The sequence below is a fragment of the Pagrus pagrus genome (assembly GCF_965226575.1).
Source record: "Pagrus pagrus genome assembly, chromosome: 7".
Lineage (NCBI taxonomy): Eukaryota > Metazoa > Chordata > Actinopteri > Spariformes > Sparidae > Pagrus > Pagrus pagrus.
In genome coordinates this window covers 25,202,150-25,222,917 of record NC_140191.1, presented here as the reverse complement: position 1 = coordinate 25,222,917, position 20,768 = coordinate 25,202,150, and the positions used below count along the sequence as shown (strand labels likewise).

General features: G+C 40.4%; 2 protein-coding genes across 6 annotated transcripts in view; both read left to right on the top strand.

Moving 5' to 3' along the window:
* The window catches only part of macf1b (microtubule actin crosslinking factor 1b), a 30,763-nt gene extending 28,034 nt beyond the window's left edge, over window positions 1-2,729 (top strand). For 3 of the 4 annotated variants that reach the window (XM_084356431.1, XM_084356428.1, XM_084356429.1), the window contains 3 exons: window positions 100-257; window positions 717-837; window positions 935-2,729. In XM_084356431.1, coding sequence (XP_084212557.1) covers window positions 100-257; window positions 717-837; window positions 935-960 — 305 coding nt within the window. In that variant the 3' untranslated portion in view covers window positions 961-2,729. The remainder of the gene's footprint in view (window positions 1-99; window positions 258-716; window positions 838-934) is intronic. The other variant, XM_084356430.1, reaches the window with a different exon arrangement.
* Window positions 2,730-6,029: 3,300 nt separating this feature from the next.
* Window positions 6,030-13,370, top strand: LOC311260462 (riboflavin transporter 2-like). Of its 2 annotated transcripts, none has more exons than XM_084358289.1 (4): window positions 6,030-6,204; window positions 9,271-10,355; window positions 11,400-11,523; window positions 12,615-13,370. In XM_084358289.1, the coding sequence occupies exons 2-4, from the start codon at window positions 9,325-9,327 to the stop codon at window positions 12,825-12,827; spliced, it is 1,368 nt and encodes a 455-aa protein (XP_084214415.1). In that variant the 5' UTR covers window positions 6,030-6,204; window positions 9,271-9,324; the 3' UTR covers window positions 12,828-13,370. The 2 variants fall into 2 exon arrangements, with proteins under 2 accessions (XP_084214415.1, XP_084214416.1); XM_084358290.1 differs by lacking the exon at window positions 6,030-6,204 and adding an exon at window positions 7,916-8,099.
* The last annotated feature ends 7,398 nt before the right edge of the window (window positions 13,371-20,768 follow it).

Sequence of the window (20,768 nt, the reverse complement as noted above, 5' to 3'; positions counted from 1 at the left end):
GACATATTCAATCATCCATGTAGACGGTGTCTGCCGGCTGCTATAAATGACTCCCTTTTTACAGTATTCTGCTAAATTCACCTGCTGTGTCACCAACAGTGAAAGGCAGGACCAACCTGAAGATCAAGGAGAAGTACTTGTCTCCTGCAGGAAGCTCTGCTAAGGGTTTGACCGTCAGCAGGTCGAACTCCAGCCTCAGCCTCTACAGCAGTGCCTCCGCCCCCACCAGCCCCATGACACGCAAGGCAAGTCAGAAGGTGTGTGCTGTTACAGCTGGCCGCAGCAACATCTATTATTTATTTTGTTTTTTTACAATATTTTTTTTCTGTATCAGATATCAATATCAAAATATCATAACCACACTAGTTTTGGGACATTATTGTCATTACCATAAGCACAGTAGACCAGAGGTTATAGAAGTGAGATGAGAGCTCCCACTTCTGAGGAAGCTCAGTGAATGGAAGTGATTAATATATTACAGTTATTACATTAGTTATCACAAGAAGGTCACAGAATAGTGTGTGATTTGATTAAAGAGTTCAGAGATCCAGTAGTTTCAGGGAATTTTATTCGAGAGTCAGAAGTTAATTAATGCTTCGGGATAGCCCTCTCTGTAAGTATTGGTTGAATTCTGAAGTTATGTCATACAAGAAAGTTAGGCTTTGTCTTAACATTAAGACATCATACTCACATCAGTCTCACATGTCTTGCTTTAGGCCCTACTCCGCAGAAGTTTCTCAGGTGACCGCTGCATCCGTCCCAGGAGCTCCATCGCTGCTTTGGGGTCTGATCTACAGTTTGTCACGACAGGGGAGGACAATTCTCCCTCGCCATCAGGTCAGCCAATTTTCTTTGTCATGCATCCTAGAAAATTATGTTTTTCACTGGGTGCAACTTGAGTTAACTCTCTGCCCTGTCTGTTTTCATTCTCCAGAAGAAGCTGAGAGGTTACCCACATGATGACCTCTGTCCCTGAGCACCATGTGTTTGCTGCTGAGCTGAACCCAAACACAGCCTCGGGGCCCCAAAACAGAGTGATAACCAGAAGTTGCGTGATGGAAGGGCCAAAAGGAAAAGTACAGCGAGGGGCACCAGAGGTGATGCTAAAGGGTCTTTAACTTTGAAAAGTCTGTGTGAAGATCATGTCTTCTCTGTGTGGACAATGAGGGGGTCAGCCCAGATGTGAGACAAAGATGTTTTTGTCCCCTGTTGCGTTTCATACAGTAGTATCTGATTGCTTAGAGTGTAGGAATTGAAAAGTTCTGCATGGATGCTTATTGCATGATAGCCAGAGCCTTGCTTGAATCAGATTGTGTTTTTTCCCAGCTTGTTATTCTTTTTTTGGTTGTAAAGATGAACAAAAGTCAGAGGGTACCAGAACTGGGGCAGTAATGTGGTGTGACTGATGTAAAAATCTGTACATGGTATGTAAAAGAGTTGTTCTGTCTGACTGCCCCAACTAGCATCCAAAAATACATATACCAAAATCATGAGTATGTGAGAGGAACAGTTCGCTGTCCTTCAGTTTTGTTATATTTTTGTTTTTTATTTCATTCCATGAAGACGACATTGTTGGCAGGGCCACGCTGTTTTTCTCTTTTACCTTTTTTCGACACCATGTTTTCAGATACTTACGTGTTTTTTATTGTTCTTTATTGTAAGGATGTTTTAAACACTGGATATTGTGTAACGAACAATGCACTGAAGTACAACAGGTCATTGTTGATTTGTAGAGATTATTTTCTCAGGATGGGTTTTATCTTTGGATGTGTGTATTTCTATGGAACATGACTGTGAAAAATGTAGATGTTTTTTTTTTCTTTTCTTTATAACTTCTTGGGAAAAGTTTTGTTTAGCACATTCTTTTCATGAAAATGCACTTTTCTGTGTCCAACTACTGTAAATATGTGGGAAATCTGACAGTTGTCATGAGTAAGGGATTTAATTTGTCATGAGAATGCACTGGAGGTGATCTGGTTGGTCTGGTTGGTTTTTCGGTGAAAGCTACCTTTTAGTTTCCTTTCCAGCTTCTTTTACCAAAAGCAGTATATTTTAAATTTTCTGTATTTCTGCCTTGATGTTCTTTTCTCTGACCTCCAATCCGGTCAGAAATGTTGTTCTTGATTTTATTGCTCTTCTTTCAAAGGTGTTTAAGAAATATGTATGGCACTATATGCGTTTCCTGCAAGGTCTATTCATAATGCTGAAGATACCAACGTGCATCGTTTCAGCAAAAAATACTGAAATACATTTTCCCTGAGAGAGAAGCAAATGCAGCTCCACCATCAGTGTTGCACTGTGCTTGGTTTTTATTATGGAGCTTAACAATATGTTATCAGCAGTGTAAAGTTACTCTCTTTGTATGTGACGTTTGTACTAGATCTTCCTGAGGTTGAAGACGGTAGTTTAATTGCATTTGGTCTATGCAGTTGTCAAAAAGGATTTTTTAAAGTCGGAAACATTTTTACATGATAAAAGTACCTTTTCCTCTTGGGCTTAATGTGTTTATGTTGGAGAAGGTTGAACATTTTACTGTACTGTAAAAAAATACAACAGCCAGATTTCACTTCTATTGCTATGCACCCTAATCTTTCTGTACTGTAAATGTTTCTATACCCAGCACTCGTTCTGATGTCTAATTTAGAGAAACTGTAGATGAATGTCACTAATAATTTTACGTCCACTTGTATAAAAAAATAAATCTTTTTGTAATAAAAAAGAAACAAATATTTGCCGTGTTCATTACTTCATTTGTATTATGCAGAGCTGCATTCATGTGACTTTAAAACATAGTATGTTTACCTGTTCAGTTGGTCTAACTAATAGTAGTTAGTTTATGTTTAGATTCTTAAGCCGGTAATAAATTGTTTGGCCACTTGGGGGCAGTTTCTAAATTGATTGTGAATTTGTTCGCAAAAATGTACTTATTTAAAGGTCATATTGATAACATGTTTTATGTAGACACATCATTTTTTAAAAGTAATACATTTTGATTGTGAATGAATCGTTTTACAATGTTTGTTGGTTCCTAAATGATTGTTTTATTACATTTTCAACTGTCAACAGAAAGAAACCATAAGAATTGCTGAGTTGTACCTGCCCTAATGTTAGCTAGCTAACGTTGGCAAACATTAGCAACGAGATGTGTATGAGAAGAATATCTGGCTCTGTATTTGCTAAATATTCATCAGCTACTCGCAAACTGTGGGCAGGTAGTGTACAGTGAATTTGTAGAGCCTTTACACTCAAAACAGCTGACTGGTATGGGGAAAAAATCACCCTTTCTGAGTGTTGAGACTGAAAATAGTCGAGTGTGGCTGGACAATAAGAATCAATGTCAATAATTATAGCAGCTAGTAGATAAAAGTTGGTAGATGAAGTTGTTTGCAATGGACATTGGAGTCCTGTTTCTAGTTACCTGACCAATATATGTCCAATATTCACTCAGATTTTTGGTTTCCACCAATTCCAGAGGATGTAGTATGTGGCTCTATAGCTGCTAAATGCACCACTATGTTAACCAGCTAGTCACAAACTTTGTCTCTGGCCACTTGCCACTTAGTGCTGGAAGCCAACATCAGTTAAAAAGTGATAAAGGGAGCTGCAGGGTTGGGTAGCAATTCTCTACAGTTTATTACTATGAGTGACCCCTTTTCCATTAAACATTGACATTTGGTTCTATTGTTATAAATATATTTAATAATGAATTACATAATTAACAATATTAATGTTTCCACCATTCTCACGCCACATTACATTGATGGACCTTTGTACACAAGTGCATTACAGTCTGTTTCAAAAAGACTGAAATTAAATAGCCTACTTTTTGTTTAATAAAAAGGTGAATCTGTGTAAGACATAACGGTTCACTATTCTGACAATGAGCATCCACATATTTAGGTCAAGAATGCGTCACCAGTCACCAGTAATGAAAGAATAAGGATAAAGGTCAGGTGTACATAGTATTGTGTGTGATATCTTATGTAACGATGAATTCTCAATGGCAGTACCTCCATCTGTGGCTCCCCAGCTCAAGTTGCCCTCCTGTCGATGTCTAACAAGTGAATCTTTGAGACCCGCTTGCACCGTACATACAGTTCCAAAAACACAGACATATTTGTTTAAACACAGAGCCCAGCAGTTATGAGAAAGAAAGCAGAGTATTGTACTTCTACACAAACACTCACCATCAATCCAGGTCAAAACTGTGCCCTGTAGAGTCCTGAGGTTTCATCAAAACAACACTGTCCTGTGACTGCACATCAGTCTTTTAGTCACAAATATACACACTTAAGATGAAGTGATGCCACTGACTGTTCATGCAATGCAGCAGGTATCATTGAAGCTGAACAGTAGACATGTGTTTGGTGACTCGGATCTTCAGGTACATATTGTAATTCACCTGTGCTTTTGCTTGCACATACCCCTGCCAAGGCCCAACAGTCCCCTTTAAGTCAGTCAAGCTTAATCCAATATCAAACTTGATAGCACAGCATCACTCCCACCCGTAACAGCTTAACCATGAATTAAGCTCACCAGATCTAAGATCCACATCAAATTGTCCTCACTCATGTATACCTGCCACCTACAGTAAATATGCCTCAAATGAAAAAATCGAGGTCTCGCAATGTTACAGAAAGTGAGAAAGAATTCCTGGATCCGTCCCTGTATCTGGATCCACACCAATAATTAACGGGGTCTATTCTGGGCCGAGACACATCTTCCATCTAAGTTTTTTTGGAAATCCATTCAGTAGTTTTTGTGTAATCCTGCTGACAAACCAACCAACAAAGAAAAGCACACATGTAAAGACATAACCTATTTGGCAGAGGTGATAATAAAAACTGCAATTATGTCAGTGAAAACTAAGCTGAACATTATTAATAATTAAAATTAAACTTGAGTGTTTTGTGTCACATTAGGACCAGCACCATAATGACCCACTCACCAAAGAGTACATGTAATAGTGACAAAACAAGACACTACAATTTTTTTAGTATTTAAAACAGCTGCAAAGGTAAGTGGTGTGATATGTCTTATTACACTTTTCTTTTTCCTTTTCTTTTTTTTCTTCTGAAAGACACTGGAGTTCACTGGTTAACCAAATAAACCTCATTGTTTATTGAGTTACTGACATTTTATTTTTAACTGCATGTTTAAAAAGGATTATGTAACAAGATCAGGCTTCACGGGATAATGCACATAGCTTGCAGCTCAACCGCTTCGAGAAACTGAACTTGCATAGACACACTTTAATGTCATTTAAACTCATGACTTTGCTTATTGTGGTTTATAACCAAAACATTACAAAGGCCAATTTGCAAACAACAAACAGAATGAAGCAATAATTGATTAATTGTGCTGATACTTGTTGCTTGTAAGTTGTACAGAACTATTCTGGAACAGGAAAAAACAGAGTTAATTGACATTTGGCATCAACAAACAGTCCCAAGATTAAATTAGTTAGTAACGCAACAGTCGCCTTAATCCAACATCCAGGAAAACTTTTATCCTTTTTATTGACTGTATCAGAACTAATTTGCTTTACTGTCACAAATCTATTGTTGTTATTCTTATTGAGGAAGGGAACATTTAGTACAAGTTAGTGCAGAGGTGGGCGTCAGGGCACCCAAATGAAATACCACGAAGTTAGTGCTCAACAGGAGTCATTCATTTGGGCTGGAATTTGCGCTGAACAAAGCCAGACTGACCCCGACTAAACACCCACTCAGAAAGCTCAGAAAGCTGTCCAGAGTCATCTTCTGGTTGGCTAAGCTGCGTGCACCCACCCTACAAAAATGTAGGAACCGTCATGTCCATGTAGTAGACTTTCCCCCCTTTTCCAACTTTCTTGCCAACATTTTCTTAACTACCTTTCCTCCATCCATCCATCCTTGATCCTTTTTCCTCCCCTCCTCCGTCCTCATTCCCTTCCTCCACCCACCCCTGCTGCTGAGGACTTTGCTTCCCATACTGGACCCCTGGCTCAGCCCTCTGCTGTCACATGGCACAGATTCAGGGATCCAGAGTTGTAGAGTACAAAGCTATCAACTCAATGTGCATGCATACTCTACAGGCAGACACATCACAAGGCCACTGTGGTGTTACGCATCTGAGGAGAGCTGCCCTGAGCTCACTTTCCACTGTGCTCGCTTGTGTAACCTCTCAGCAGAACTGACTCTGCACTTCCATTCCCACCAGCAGGTAGGTGGTATGTGGTCTCATTTAGAATGATGAATAGAGCTAATTTAAAATGCTGAAAGGAGCTCAGACAGTGTTAAATGTGAAGCTGTGTAATCGCATAATGAGGAAAATGTGTCACATGGAGTATTTTTAACAACCATAGTAAGGTTGAGTAAGTATTCCACTGCACTGTTTTGCCTGCACTTAACTGTCCTTATCTAACCCAACTCTGTAAGATTTGTATTGTATTATTCACACCTGTAATAAATGAATTGGTTTTTTTATGCTTTTTACTACACATAAAAAAATATGATACAAAAAGGCCTAAATGTGACAGTTTTGTATCATTTCAAATTACGTAATTTCACGTATTTAAATGCAGATATTGCACTATAAGACAGGGGCAACATAACCTCAGTGTCAATGTAACATAGTCTGTTAGCATTTTACTCTACTCCTGCATTTGTAACCTTGTCCAAGTTGCTCTCAATCCTCCTATTTGTAACCAACAACCTTGAAGGAAGGTCTTGTTTTGACTGTCTGTGGACAATGGTATCACCGATTCATGTGAACTTGCAGAAGAGCAATCTGGTTTATTATTATTTTTTTAAGAACGTTTAAACATGTTGCTGGCTGCTAAAGTCAGTGCCATAGAATGAAATCAAGCATTTTTCAAAAACAAAAAATGATGATGATGTTTGCGCAAGTACTTACAATTAAACCTCAGGGGGAGGGGGCATGAGTGTGCGTGACAAATCTCATGGAAAGTCATCCTAAAGTTGTCAAGACACACGGTGGCATTCGAGGCAGGGTGATCGACAAAGTGAACGTATCTGCTGCTCCAGCCATCTCACTGAGCTGCTAGGAGGGTATGCTGAGGTACTGAGGAGGAGGTGCTTGGAGGAGGCAACCAGAAGCTCTGCAGAACTTTCTGAAACAACCTCCCTCACCACTTCCTTTGGGTTGATGAGTTTAGAGACAGATGCCTCTTGTCTCTGCGCTGCCAGGCTCCAGGGGTCCTTCCGAATGACACTGATGGTTTTATAATATCTGTAAGTTACTATCCTTCAAACCTTTTTACGCTTTAGAATACTAATCACAATTTCAACTGTATTTCACCTGACAGTAACAGTGTCAAATGTAACTGATTGAAAATGAGGAGTGTTGGCATATTCGGCATGGGTAAAACAAACACCATCAGAAACTCGGAAATCTAAACTGCACCGTCATGCTCGTGCTGATGAAGTTGAACTTGACGTACCGGTTTTCTCAGTTGAGAAATTCTAAGCAGTGCATCGCAACCCAACATGCAAAGCACTGCTGGCACAGTCAAGAGCCAGTAGAGACTCAACATGCCATAAGAAATAATCTGAGGCAGAGACAGAGTAATAGAAGTAAAGTCAGTGTGGTATTTTAGTACATAACTTGATTGAGTGTGAAACCAAAGGCAGCTTCCCCCTTCTCTCTCACACTGCAGCCTGTGTGTTTAAAGGAGGGCAGACCACAAGGTCGTATGCTGGTTGGGGGAGGGAAAAGGAACAGGAGGAGCTGTCCTCGCTGAGACCTCCTCCTTCTGTCTCGTTCCTCCTATCACTGAGCTCACCGGCAACACAGAGAGCACATGGCTGTCTGATTTTGAAACCGCCCTCCAATAGAAGGACGGACAGAGTGTCATGGTGGTGTGGGACCATGTGCGCCTGTGCAGTCCCTCCCACGTCAAGTGCAGCAGGGACACGGAAGCAGAATTTAAGCCTTTGGATAATGTGCGTGTGGAGGAGAAAAGGGGGAGGGAAGGCATACACACACTTCTGGCTGATGTAACAGAAACAAAAAAAACAGTGACCACGATGGAGTGAGGGTTTTTTGAAAAGAAAAGAGGGAAGAGGAGAGCAGAGTCTTCTTATGTACTGAACCAGGTAAGATGATATCCTGACACCTTCTTGAACTATGGAGGATCCATGTACGATTAGAGGACTTCCTGGTTATCCTAGAACCTGGAGGCTCAACCCATCATCCATTTACTTCCCTTACAATATGAAGGGATGAAAGAGAACCAGAATGATTTTAGATTTAGAATCAGGAACAGGAACTAATCAGTATTCAGAAACTTTCTTGTTTCTAAATATTTCTGATACACATGATGTTATTAGTTTGGTATAAGATACTTATTTCTAACCTTCCACTGTGTTGGTATGGAATGAATGAGATTTTACTATTTGTGGTTTTAATTAGAACGAGTCCTTCACAATGACAGCTGTGATGTTGTTTAACTCCCCTTGGATGTATCTGTTTATGTCACGAGCACATGGAGCTTTTTATGGGAGCAGTGTGTCAGTATGTGAAGGGTCAGGCGCCCCTTGCCAAATAGCACATGAGAGGCGGGGGGGATAAGAGGTAGAGTAAAGGGAGACTGGGAAGGTCAATGCCAGCCACACTGGCACGCTGTGGTACTCAGTAACAAAAAGGTGACATTCAGATGCACTGCACTCTGCTTCCTTACTAAAACAGTGTTTTTCTTGTTGTTTTCTTGTTCTTGTTGTTCTTGTTTTCTTGGTTGTAATGTACTAAGCAAACATATCCCTCAAGACAGTTTTCTATTTTAGCCATACTAGGATGATGGCAGTGTTGATACTAAACAATCAATCACTCAATTATTGGATGGATTATTGTGAATTTGATTAGTCATTCATGCCCCCCTTAAGATGAATTGTATGACTTCAGTGATCCCTTATCTAACATCTTCTCTAATGTCATTATTAGGCCGATATAAACCTAGACTATTCGCTGTCTCCCGTTCTCCAATGTAAGCAAAATCAGAGACAACATTTACACTATTAAATCCTAAAACTCACAAAAGTGAAATAATGTTAATGTCTTATTATATCCATATAAATATTATATAACAAACAGCTAGTTTATTACTTAGCAATAACACACTAAATGTAAATGTTGTAACATATCATAATTGAGTCCATGAAACTTGAAGGCTTGTATTCCAGTTTTTAATGAAATGTTTTTTAGATTGTGGTTGGATTCTCCAAATGTTGCATTCTACTGACAAAACTTCCTATTTTGTGTCTATTTCAGATTGTGTAGATCTACATTTCCTGATTTGCCTCATTCCATCATCATCCCTACATCATGTCGCTGCTGACTCACGTGCTGGCGTGCCTCTTCGGTATGGGCTCCTGGGTGGCAATCAACGGGATGTGGGTGGAGCTCCCCCTGGTTGTACCAGAGATCCCGGAGGGCTGGTATCTGCCATCTTACCTCACAGTCCTCATCCAGATGGCCAACATAGGTCCACTCTTCATCACTCTAATGCACCGCTTCCGCCCAGGGGTGCTAGATGAGCGACCGGTCATCTACTGCATCGTAGGGTTGGGGATCATTGCTACATTCCTGCTGGCTTTCTTCTGGAGGCACACAGTGACAATAGGGGGCTCTTTGCACAGTGTGCCCCTGCTGGTGTTAAGCTTCCTGCTCTCTGTAGTGGACTGCACCTCCTCTGTTACCTTTCTGCCTTTTATGATGAGGCTACGTCCGCACTACCTCACCACGTACTTTGCAGGTGAAGGCCTCAGTGGTCTGGTACCTGCACTGGTGGCTCTGATTCAAGGTGTTGGTGTAGTCCACTGTCAGAATGCCACTTTGGCTGGTGCAGCTAACAGTACAGCTAATAATGCCACTGTGGGTGGCAGCGGAGAGCTAGAAGCCATCTACCAGCCAGCTAAATTCTCTGCCCAGGTGTTCTTCGTGTTCCTCAGTGCCATGATGGTTGTGTGCATGGTAGCCTTTATCCTACTCAACCATCACCCAGCTGTGGCTCGGGAGAGGAAGGCCGACCTGTACTTCAGTGGTGATCTGGCTCCTGGGAAGAGAGAGCAGGTTCTGTCTCTGCACGCCCAGACACCGGAGCAGAAGCCTATGATCAGCCCCCTGGAAGCCGCCAGGCCCAGGAGCTCCTTTGGGAGGGGGACATATAGCAGTCTGGAGGTGGTTTTCATTTTTGTCGTACTGGCTTGGGTAAATGCTCTGACCAACGCAGTGCTGCCCTCAGTCCAGTCATACTCCTGTCTGCCTTACGGGAACAAGGCCTACCATCTTGCAGCCACCATGGCAGCTGTCGCTAACCCGGTAGCCTGCTGCATCGCCATGTTTGTGCCCATTCGGTAAGAATGATTATTAGATCCCTCTTTACATGAAATGATCATTTTATAAGAATAATAATGATATTTTTTACAAAATTAGCATGTGCAGTTAAGTGCAGGATTTGTAAATGTGGGTAACCCTGCTGAAAATAGGCAATTGACTCCTTTCTCAGTGCCAGTAGATGAGTTTGCCTTTATGTTCTTTTTCTTGCGTGTCACATTCGACATGAAAAACATACCTGTAAACAGGGAACAGTAGACAAAGTTACCATGGTTACTTTTTTACCTCAGTCTCTATTTTGAACTTAACACTGACTGAAAGGTGTTCAAGCACTGCTGACAGAGATCTACCTACCCCTCTAGCTTCAGTTTTGAGCTTCAGGCTCGATGGTTAAGTTAGCAATAATACATAATATGCTACATCTGGTTAGACCAATATTAACATTGTCAAATGGTGATGGTTGGATAAGGTTTAGGCACCAAAACTACTTGGTTAGGTTTAGGAATAGATTACTTAGGGTTAAATTACTGTAACTACATTTAGTTTTGTAATGTAAGTTACATAGGTGATGTAACTCACATCATGTAACAAAAGTTACATAAGTACGTCACTCAGGTAACAGTTCCTTCATTTACGTACCTTAACCTAAAAACAAATCACTCTTGACTCTTGGTCACAAACAGGATGTGAACTCCAACATGTCCAGTATTTGCCATCCAACCAGCCCAACCAACCCTGGACTAAGACTTTTCTCGCTCTTAATACTGCACTGGAGGGGCACTTAAAGAATTGACACTGGAGGGATATATACAGCATCCACCCAAATGTCATGTTTCCATCAGTGCTGGAAACAATAAATATTTATGACTACTGCAGAGTCAACTGAGGAATGAACGCAGATTTTACCCTTTACTCCCACTGAAACCTAAGCCAGATGTTAGTGGGTATTGGTGGGTGGAAAGGAGTTATAATTAGTTATAACAAAGTTATTAGTTATTATAATCATATGATTATAGTAACAACAAATGCCCAGTTTAACCATTTGCATCATTTTTTGTTTCCAGGTCTCTCGTCTTCATGGGATTCTTGACCATGATTGGGTCTGGATTTGGAGCCTACATCATGGCCATGGCTGCTCTTAGTCCCTGCCCACTGCTGGTCCACAGCACCTCTGGAACTGCAGTCATAGTAAGACACTGCAACATATATTAATTCATAGCAGTTACTTTTAAAGCTCATTTTCTAACTTGTAAATGGGGCTCATGCTACACCTTACAAAAGAATGGCAGTACAACCCACCTGGCATAGTTACATCTCTGTTCACATTTCTTATGAACTGGGAGTGGAGTGTGATTGGCAGGTTTTAAGATAAGTTGTGTCAACTCAATTATGTCTGATTCGATGAGGACAGGATAATCAAATCATGTTTGCGAGTGCTCATGTAGTTTCCCAGACGTGTTGAATCAAGTGATTATCAGCTGGTGTGCCTGTACAGGGTTGCATAATACTGTCACTCCCTGAGTGTCGGCATTATGAAAGTTAAAGAAACACCGTGCTGCTATGTTACTGGTATAATGGGCTCACACACTCTTTCAAAATAAAGATTTTGTAGAGAAAAAGAAAAGAAAAGACAGCTTTGAAATACCCTAAGGGGAAAAGTTTCAATAATATTTTGTTTTTGTTTTTTTCCTCTTTTTGGGATTCATGTCTTTATAACAGTGTCCTAAAACTAGAATTCTGGTTATCATGATTTTTTAAATTTTTGAATGCAGCGAAAGAGAAACTGTGATGCAATACACATTGAAAAAACAAAGTTTGAAAGAAGAAGTTGTGAGAGTCTACTTCTCTTCAGTTCGCATGAATGTAGTACATCCTCCATTTCTCCATTGTTGATGTGTGCAATAATTTGTCCTCACTGTATAGCAACATCATTTTCTAAACAGAGTTACAGTGTCCATAACAGTAAAACAGAGTAAACAATAAATACTTCTCAAAAAATAAGACTGTGTTTTTAACTAAGTAACAATGGCTGGCACACAAAATACTACCAAACAGCTAAGAATATAGTTAAAACAAATGCTGTGAGATGGTTTAACCACAAAAACTATTTCCACAGGAAATGAGGAAGTATCAAGTGAACTGTTTCAGTTTCTGACTGAAGTGAAAAACTTCACACCCATGATGGCAAACCCATGAAAGCCCCTGAGCTAGCTGTGAAACAAAGACTGAGTGTCAGATCTTTGTGATAATGTCTAATATTTACCTCTTCTGTGCTGCAGGTGCTGACCTGGATCCTGTTTGTCCTCTCCCTGTCCTACGTGAAGGTCATCATTGGGGTGATTCTGAGGGATGAGGGCCACAGTGCCCTCGTGTGGTGTGGGGCGGTAGTGCAGTTGGGCTCCATGGTTGGAGCCGTATCCATGTTCCCATTGGTCAGTGTCTATGGACTTTTCAAGTCAGGGGACGCTTGCAACACTAAGTGTCCAATGTAGTGAATATGTATGTTTAAATTAAGCACTGCTGTACAAAACTGAAATGTCATTTGCTCTTATTTTGGTAGCACTGAACTTGTTGCAGTCGTGAGCTTTACATATTCCTGTTAGTTTCAACAGATCCACAACTATCACTTCCTGATGTTTTTAAAAAAAAAATAGATTTGCTCTTATCGGTGTCAGACTGTAGATTATGTTTGTATTTATTGACTTATGGAGAGAGCTCTACACAAAAATAAAAAATGACACCTACATTATTAATATGTCAGACATCAAGAGACCATTTTGCTGCGGAGCATATCACACACAGGTCAAAACCAGTTTACTTGAACTGTTACCGTTATGTTAAAGTATAAATGATTGATGTTGCTTTTATAAGACCCTATGGTACTGTTGGCTTTAAAATGTGCCTTAATTCTGAGACACTGAAAGATTTGTGGGGTTTTTTGGTGTACATGGTTGTTTAACACTATAGTTTGCTTTGTATGTGTTACCTTAGTGAGAAACTGTCAATACTGAATAAAACATGTGTTTTTTTGCCGATCGAGTGTGTCAAGCATTAACTTCAACATTCCCCTTATCGTCACCCAGTAGTGGCACGAGGCTTTTTATGTCAAAGGGTAGAGTAGGTACCAGGGCAGAACATACCAGAGCAGGGTCAATGGCAGATGTAGAGGGAGACACAAATTGCATGAACCTGTCTTAAATATCTTTTCATATTATTCATTGTGTTTATTACAGAGGGAGCACATTGGAGTTGGTATAATTTCTAGCTGCATCTATAGGTTTATAAATGGTATTTACTGTATAAATAATTTCATAATGTAATAGTTGATGATTGTTACGTTAAAGAGTTAAAGAAGTTAAAGAAAATATAAAGAAATATTTCACTATATAATTTTCCAATTAATAGTCAGTATATGCTTTAAAGGAGCACTGTGTAGTTTTTCGGAAGACATTTTAATCAGAAGAGAAAGATCTTCATTGATATATTTTCTATGCCTAAACAAACTAAATAAACAAACTCTCTTTGTTTTCATGACTGAATAAACTGAATATACAAACTGACCTTAAAGGACAACACAGTTTCATACTGTTTTACTTTGTTTATATGTGGCGGCCCTGCCACTTTTCTAGTTTCAAGCAGTGTTCTAGGGACCTTATTTTCCTCTGAGAACAGCTTGTTTATTCAGTTTTGGGAAAAAAAAAACAATTTTGCTGAGTCTGTATTATTTCCTCATTTATACTATACTATTATAGTTTGATTTTCTTCTCCAAAAACTATACCGTGCCCCTTTAATAGATCTGCATTCCACAAAGACACTATATCTATATATCGTGCATTATTTCATTTTTATAGATAAAAGATAAAAAAGCCACATGAACTAATTTGAATTCAAAATTTCAGCCATGTGTTGACAACAGGTGATTCTGAAGTATTTCATAAGCTGACAGTGTGCAAGTATAAATAAAAGATGAAAAGATGAGACTGATAAATTCTGTTTAAGTTAATTAAGTAAAAAAACACTTTCATGAGCCATTGAGATAAATGGATGGTTTTATTTTCAATGCAAAACAATTTATCAAGAGCTCTTTATCGTGTCTATTGTTATGCTACTTGAACTATTTCAACTATTCTTTGCACTTTTATCAAATAAGCAACTGAAGGGTTAAATTACATTTTATTTTGTTTTTTCTGAATTCACATTTCTCTATTTATTGAGCACTCATGGGACAATCAGTCAAACTTGTGTTGGTTCATTCATGCTTAATATGGTGTTAATCTGTTTTTACAAACAAGCTCATCAATTTCTGGTTCAAATTTATGCACACCGGCCCAATATGATGTGCCCTTGAACAATGTATTAGTATCGGTAGCCTGCACATCTTGATTTTAACACTAGATGTCACTGTATGATTAAAAGATACCCGCGAGGAACTGAGGCTTCTGCACAGCTTAGCTGCAGTCATGATTCAAGTCATGCTTCAGTTTTGATCCCCAGGACTAAATTATATTCATATATTTATATGGGTAATAAAAAAGAAGAAGAAGAAGTGTTGAAGAAGTGTTGTTGTTAGATGTTCAATCAAATCGGTTGAAAAAAACTTGTGGTTGACAAAATTTGTGTTTTTTCATATTTATAGAAAAATTGCTCAACCTCAGTTTATCTGGAGGAGTAATGCATGTCTCTGGGGTGTTTGCCCAGGTCATGTCTGCATCACATCCCCCTCACACTAAATCAGAGAGAGTGTCTCATTCATGTAGGTGTATTCATGTGTGAGTGAGTGTGTGTGTGTGTGTGTGTGTGTGTGTGTGTGTGTGTGTGTGTATTTATCCTTCCTCCAGTCCACGGGGACAAATAGGAATGAGGAACTCATGGCCAGTCAGAGTCTGATTCAGATCCCAGTGGTTCCTCAGAGAACATCTGGGGTCATCATCTCCTGGTGTCTCATACTTCACCTATCCCCCTTATCTCTCCCCGTAGCTTTCGTATGACTTATGGCGTGCTGAGTTTAAAAGCTGCAGACCTGTTTGGAGTGATTTTAGCATTAGTCAGAGTATGGGGAAACATTCAAGATTAGGGTTTATTTTAATTTGTTTTTCTGAAATTGTCTCATAAAAAGTTGGAACGAGGCTCTTTTAGCATAATGAAATGATCTTAGTGCGCTGAGATTCAGACAGGTGGAAATGCTGCCCCATAGGATTGTGGGTGGCAGGATGACACAAATGAGAAAAAGAGGGGACTTAAGTCACCTTTATCTTTCTGCCTGCCTCTGTCTTCCTCTCCTTCTGTCCAACTATTTTTGATATCTCCTTCTCCCCAGGCTCCTTGTCTTCCTCCATTCATGCATATGGCAGACTTTGCGACCGTAATTTCAATTTAAAACACATGAGGGGAAATCCTAGCCCGCGCTGCTCTTTAATGGGCCGTCATGGGATTGGAGTATGCAGAGAATGATTGAATTTTGTGAGAAGGCCAGGAACGATCAAGTCTCGCCTTCCGTTATGCAATCGACCATTCCCCTCTCACAACGCGACGTCTGGTAAAAACTGGAGGAGCGGGAGGGGGGCGAAGGGGCTGGAAACCTCAACGTCTAGACCGAATGAGAGAAAAAATATTTTTTCTTCTCAATGACTCACGACTGTATAAAAGAGAAAACTCAGCTATCATATATAAAAAGAGCCAAATGAGATGTGATCCACCACATCAAACGCAGAGATGTTGAGTCGGGCTGCTTTTAATGGTTGTAAATGAGTCTTTTTACACAGTAATGCATGACATCCTATATTTCCTCACAGACGGAAACATATGGATCCTATACAAAGCCTGCCATACTGTTGTATTTATATGATTGTGTCATGTCTGTTTTTTTCCCTCGACTCTCTCCACCTGCTTGGCCCACTTTGACAATCTCAAGATAAAAACCCTGCGACTCCGAGGCACAGAAATGACCGCTTTGTTCAAACCTTTTCACACCCACTGTGTTGGATTACACCACTGCGATATACCCCCTCAATGAAGCAACGGAGACTACTTTTCCCGTTAAGTCCATTATATTCAAATGGGCCGGGTCGTTTTCTTTTTTCTTCTTCGCAACAAGACATAAAGTAATCAAAAGTTAAAAGCAAACACTCAAGGAGGCACTTAGCAAAAAAGAAAAGCTTTTATGATAAAACATTCATATACAGAGCAGGAGACAGGTAATCTTTGAGGATGATAGGGTTGTCTTGTGGTCAGTTTCAGTATAGTATGGCTTGGGGAGCCTTGTAGATGAACGCTCCTAATAACATCCCCGCCCACCCATCATCCCGCCGACCATCCAGGCAAAACAACTAATACCTGAGAGTATTTCTACAGTGGTGTGAAGTACGCCTTAAAGAGCTGTTGGAGGCTGCAGTAAAGTAGGGTTCATTACCTTGACAGACTGATGACAGCCAAGAGCTGGTGAGATATGTGCATGTGCATGCACGCACAGACAAACACACATATGAATACTACACAGGCTAAATAATTTGATGTCAGTGCTCCTTGTGCTATGATGTATATATACATATGACCCATATGATGTATACGACTCAAAATGTTAATGCGCTCAGTAGCTCTGGTAATGTCCGTTCTTTGTGCTGTAGTGTTGCGGGTAAACACACCGACCTCTTCGGCCTCTCTCCGTGTCTTCTGCTGCTCCTCTCCGGGTCGCACATCTTCCAGAGCTGCTCTACTCTGCAAGAGTGTCTCTGAGCTCATTAGAGCGGACTGGCCAGCCGTCTGCGGCAGAGTGCCTGTTCTCTGCTGTAGGTGTGTTTATCTGCAAAATTACAGCTCAAAAACCGCAGAAAAAACAGAAGTCATCAGAGCTACTGTGTGAGTTAACAGCTTGAGTCAAGTATAGAGAACACAATCAATGAAGCCAACGAATCGAGGGTGGAGTAGGGCAGGTCTTGTGAGAAATCAGGTGGGATCCATAATAATGATTCAGAGTCACACTGTGAGACAATGCCACACTTGGCACGAGGCTCAGCTCGACAGACACACCACGGTGTTTTGTCTGACGCACTTAGCTCAAGGCGTTTATGAAGAGGCTGTACCTGTAGCAACGAGTCTTAGTGTGATCAAGTTCCTCTGATTCGCTGGCAGGCAGAATGTTATTACCGTTGGACAGAACCAAGCTAGCTTCTTCCTACATTTCTAGTCTTTATGCTAAGCTAAGCTACCTGTCTCCTGGCTGTAGCTTAATATTTATCCATTGGGAACAAAATAAGACTATCTTGTAGTTGGGCACAGGACAGTATCTTCCTCTGGTCTTGTTGTTGCCATAAAGTTGTCAGGCAACCAGTGGAGACTCAGCGAAGTTACAATAGTGCAGCACATACAGTAACCTCTCGTAAAACCAGAACTTGTCATTTTTACAGCCAAGTTTTAAGTTAAATGAAGTGAGTGAGCTCTAGAGGTGCTGGGGGGTTGATTTTGTTACTTTTGTCAGGCTAGCGATCTTTAGTGTTGTTGCTGGGTTAAGTTAATTGGTTGCTGGCTGTAGCCTCATATTAACCTCACAGAAATAAGAGTGGTATTAATCTTTTTTTTTTTATCTAACTCTGGGCAAGAAAGCAAATGAGCTATTTTCCTAAAAATATCAAATGATTGCTTTAATAATTTGAGTTAAAATGAGTAACTAAAGTCAAAGTCTTCTTAAATCAATATTTAATTGTGGTTAGACATTTTTGATGACCATTCCTCCGACTATTTGCACAAATCATAACCAACCCAGTGTAAAAGAGAAATAACTAAAGCGGCGAACTCTCACTCCTTCATGTCGGGAAGTCAGTTCGCATGGGTTGCCTGTGGGGTCAGCTTTAGGTCACACCGGGCATCCATTAGTGGCCTTATTTAGAGTCTTATTCCTTTAAGAGGAGTGATTGGCCAGCAAAGACAAAGAATCATTACCTTTGCCCGCCCCCTCCCTGCCAGCAGTCAATAATGAGGGATCATTAAAATGAATAGATGGACATTCCCCTTTTCTCCGGATCCTTATTGCAAAATCAGTGTCAGGGGAAATGAAGATTGAGCTTGGAGAAGGCGTCTAAAAGCCTCACAGTGATTGTCGTGAACTCATCTCCAGTGCCAGGCTCCTTTATCTACTGTAAGAGTCTGCACCTGCCTGAACTCTTGACTAGCAAGGGCTTTTACTGTAGCCCATTAAGAGCATCCCTAATGTGCGCTACAATGTACTTCAACATAAACATTCTGCATATGTACCGAATCGTTTACAGCAAACACTGGAAGAATGGTCTGGGATGTCTTGGATTTTTTTTTTTTTTTGATTGAGAAATAGAGCTCTCTGAGTGAACTAGAACGGAGTATTCAAAGCACCAGCTTTAATGTGGGCAATAGAGAACTCACGTGTTGTGATCATATAAACAGACTCTTAAAGATCATTCTCACTTTTCACATCTCTTAAGCGCAAACATCTGTCCCGCCGCTAAATTTTATAAATCCTTGCACAACATTTCACGCATCACAAAAGAGAGAGCGAATCAAGCTGAATGATTGCAGATGGAGAATAAAAGACGGCACAAGATTTTCCAGGCCCCATCTGGTTGCCTTTCTGAGGGTCTCTTAAAGTGTCTTTTAAAAAGGTGATTTGTCTGTGGGTCCGCAACGATGTGACCATGTCGGCGGGTCATCTGCTGGCCCTGTCACACGTCAAACGGTCCCATGAAAGGGCTCCGTGCACACCTGGGGAGCCCCTGATAAAAACCCCACCCTAAACAGATTAAAAAAACACATGTAAACACATGCTCAAGTCCACACGCATATGGTCCTCGTCTACTTTCTTTATCATCCTGAAGGTAATTGATAAGACGGTTTGTTTATAGTCAGCTGACACACAAAGAACATCTAAAACTGTCTCAAGGGACCAAAAAAGATCAAATGTGGAACCGGCTTATGGGACACAGCTATCAAAGGTCCCTCGGTATGGTCAAGTAATTATCTCTTAAAGCATCTCTTAAAGCCACCCCCATGGTTCTCTCAACATGCCCTTCATAACAGAGGTATATTGAGGATTTACTGCCTGCAGATGGCCGATGAGAGACGAGGGCAGGCGCTCCAGCACCGTGCCTATGCACTCACTTTATAAAAGCCCAAATCAAGGGCTCTGTGGGAATACAATGGAGGAGGAAGCAGGGCCGTAAAGATGCTATAAATCTGTACAATGAAACTTCTAAGTCGTGCCCTCTGCCAGGTGCTGTGTGCATGTGGCCCCCGGGGAGAAAATGGCACGCGCTGCAATCGTTATGATCGGAGATGGCTTGTTTTGCTGTTGTCTTCCACTGCAGAGATGCTGGGGGTCAGTTAGTCAGCCAGATCGTCAGTCAATCAAGTCATATGATCATTTGGTCACAGCTCCTGAGTGCATGTGTGAGACAACTGTCTGTAGATTAATCATCTGTGACATTTTTATACAAATATTCTCAGTAATACATCAGCGTTTACTTTTTCCTTTGCAAAGGCATTGAAATCATGGAAAAAGGAAGTTATGAACACGCACACACACATCAAATTTCCCGCATGAGGAATATCAGTTTGTTTGGAGTTAAGAGACAAACAAATCTAAAAGAACTACCAGTAAGTCAAGGCCATAGCTACCTACACGTTTATGATGTCAAATAGGAAAAGCATGCGTGACTGTTTATTATTCAAACTTCTGGTCAGTATCAGATAAGAAGTGCAATAAAAAAAATATTCCTGACACACTGAAATACAAATGCTACCTTAGAGCATTGCTATTGCTAAATGCATGGGGGCCATTTATTTTAACACTGCTTGTGTGAGCCACATCAGCATATTATTTGAACCTATTCTATAAAACTCAAACTTAAAGCAACGCTCCTGGTGTATGAATACTGCTGTTAAACCTTAAATGCAATAGACTGTAAATGGACAATATACTTCTATATATATCTATATGTCTACCTAATATGAAACTGCAGACAGGAGACAGTTAGAAGCAGAAACAGAGGGGAACAGCTAACCTGACTCTTACTCAAAGGTAACACAATCCAACAATCCACAATCAGTTTTAGTCATTAATTTTTTTAAAACTGCATTTTAAATTGTTTTTATTATTAAAAGGAAGAGAAAATGTCTTTGGGGAAATATCACAAATGCTCCTTTTCTCTCAGATGACTGGAGTGGCGTGTTGGTGTCTGATTTGGACAGCAGTTATGGGAACAAGAGACAAAGTAAACAAACCTGCGCTGTGGTTGACATCAGTTGTCCTTAAAGAGTCCTTGAGGGGGTTCCATGGGATCCCCAGCAAAAAGGGAAATCATCTATTTTCATTTTAATTTCATCCATAAGTCACACAATGACATTATGTATTACTATTTTGATCATGGGTTTCGTACAATTTCTGTAACAAAATATTCAAAAGCAAAGA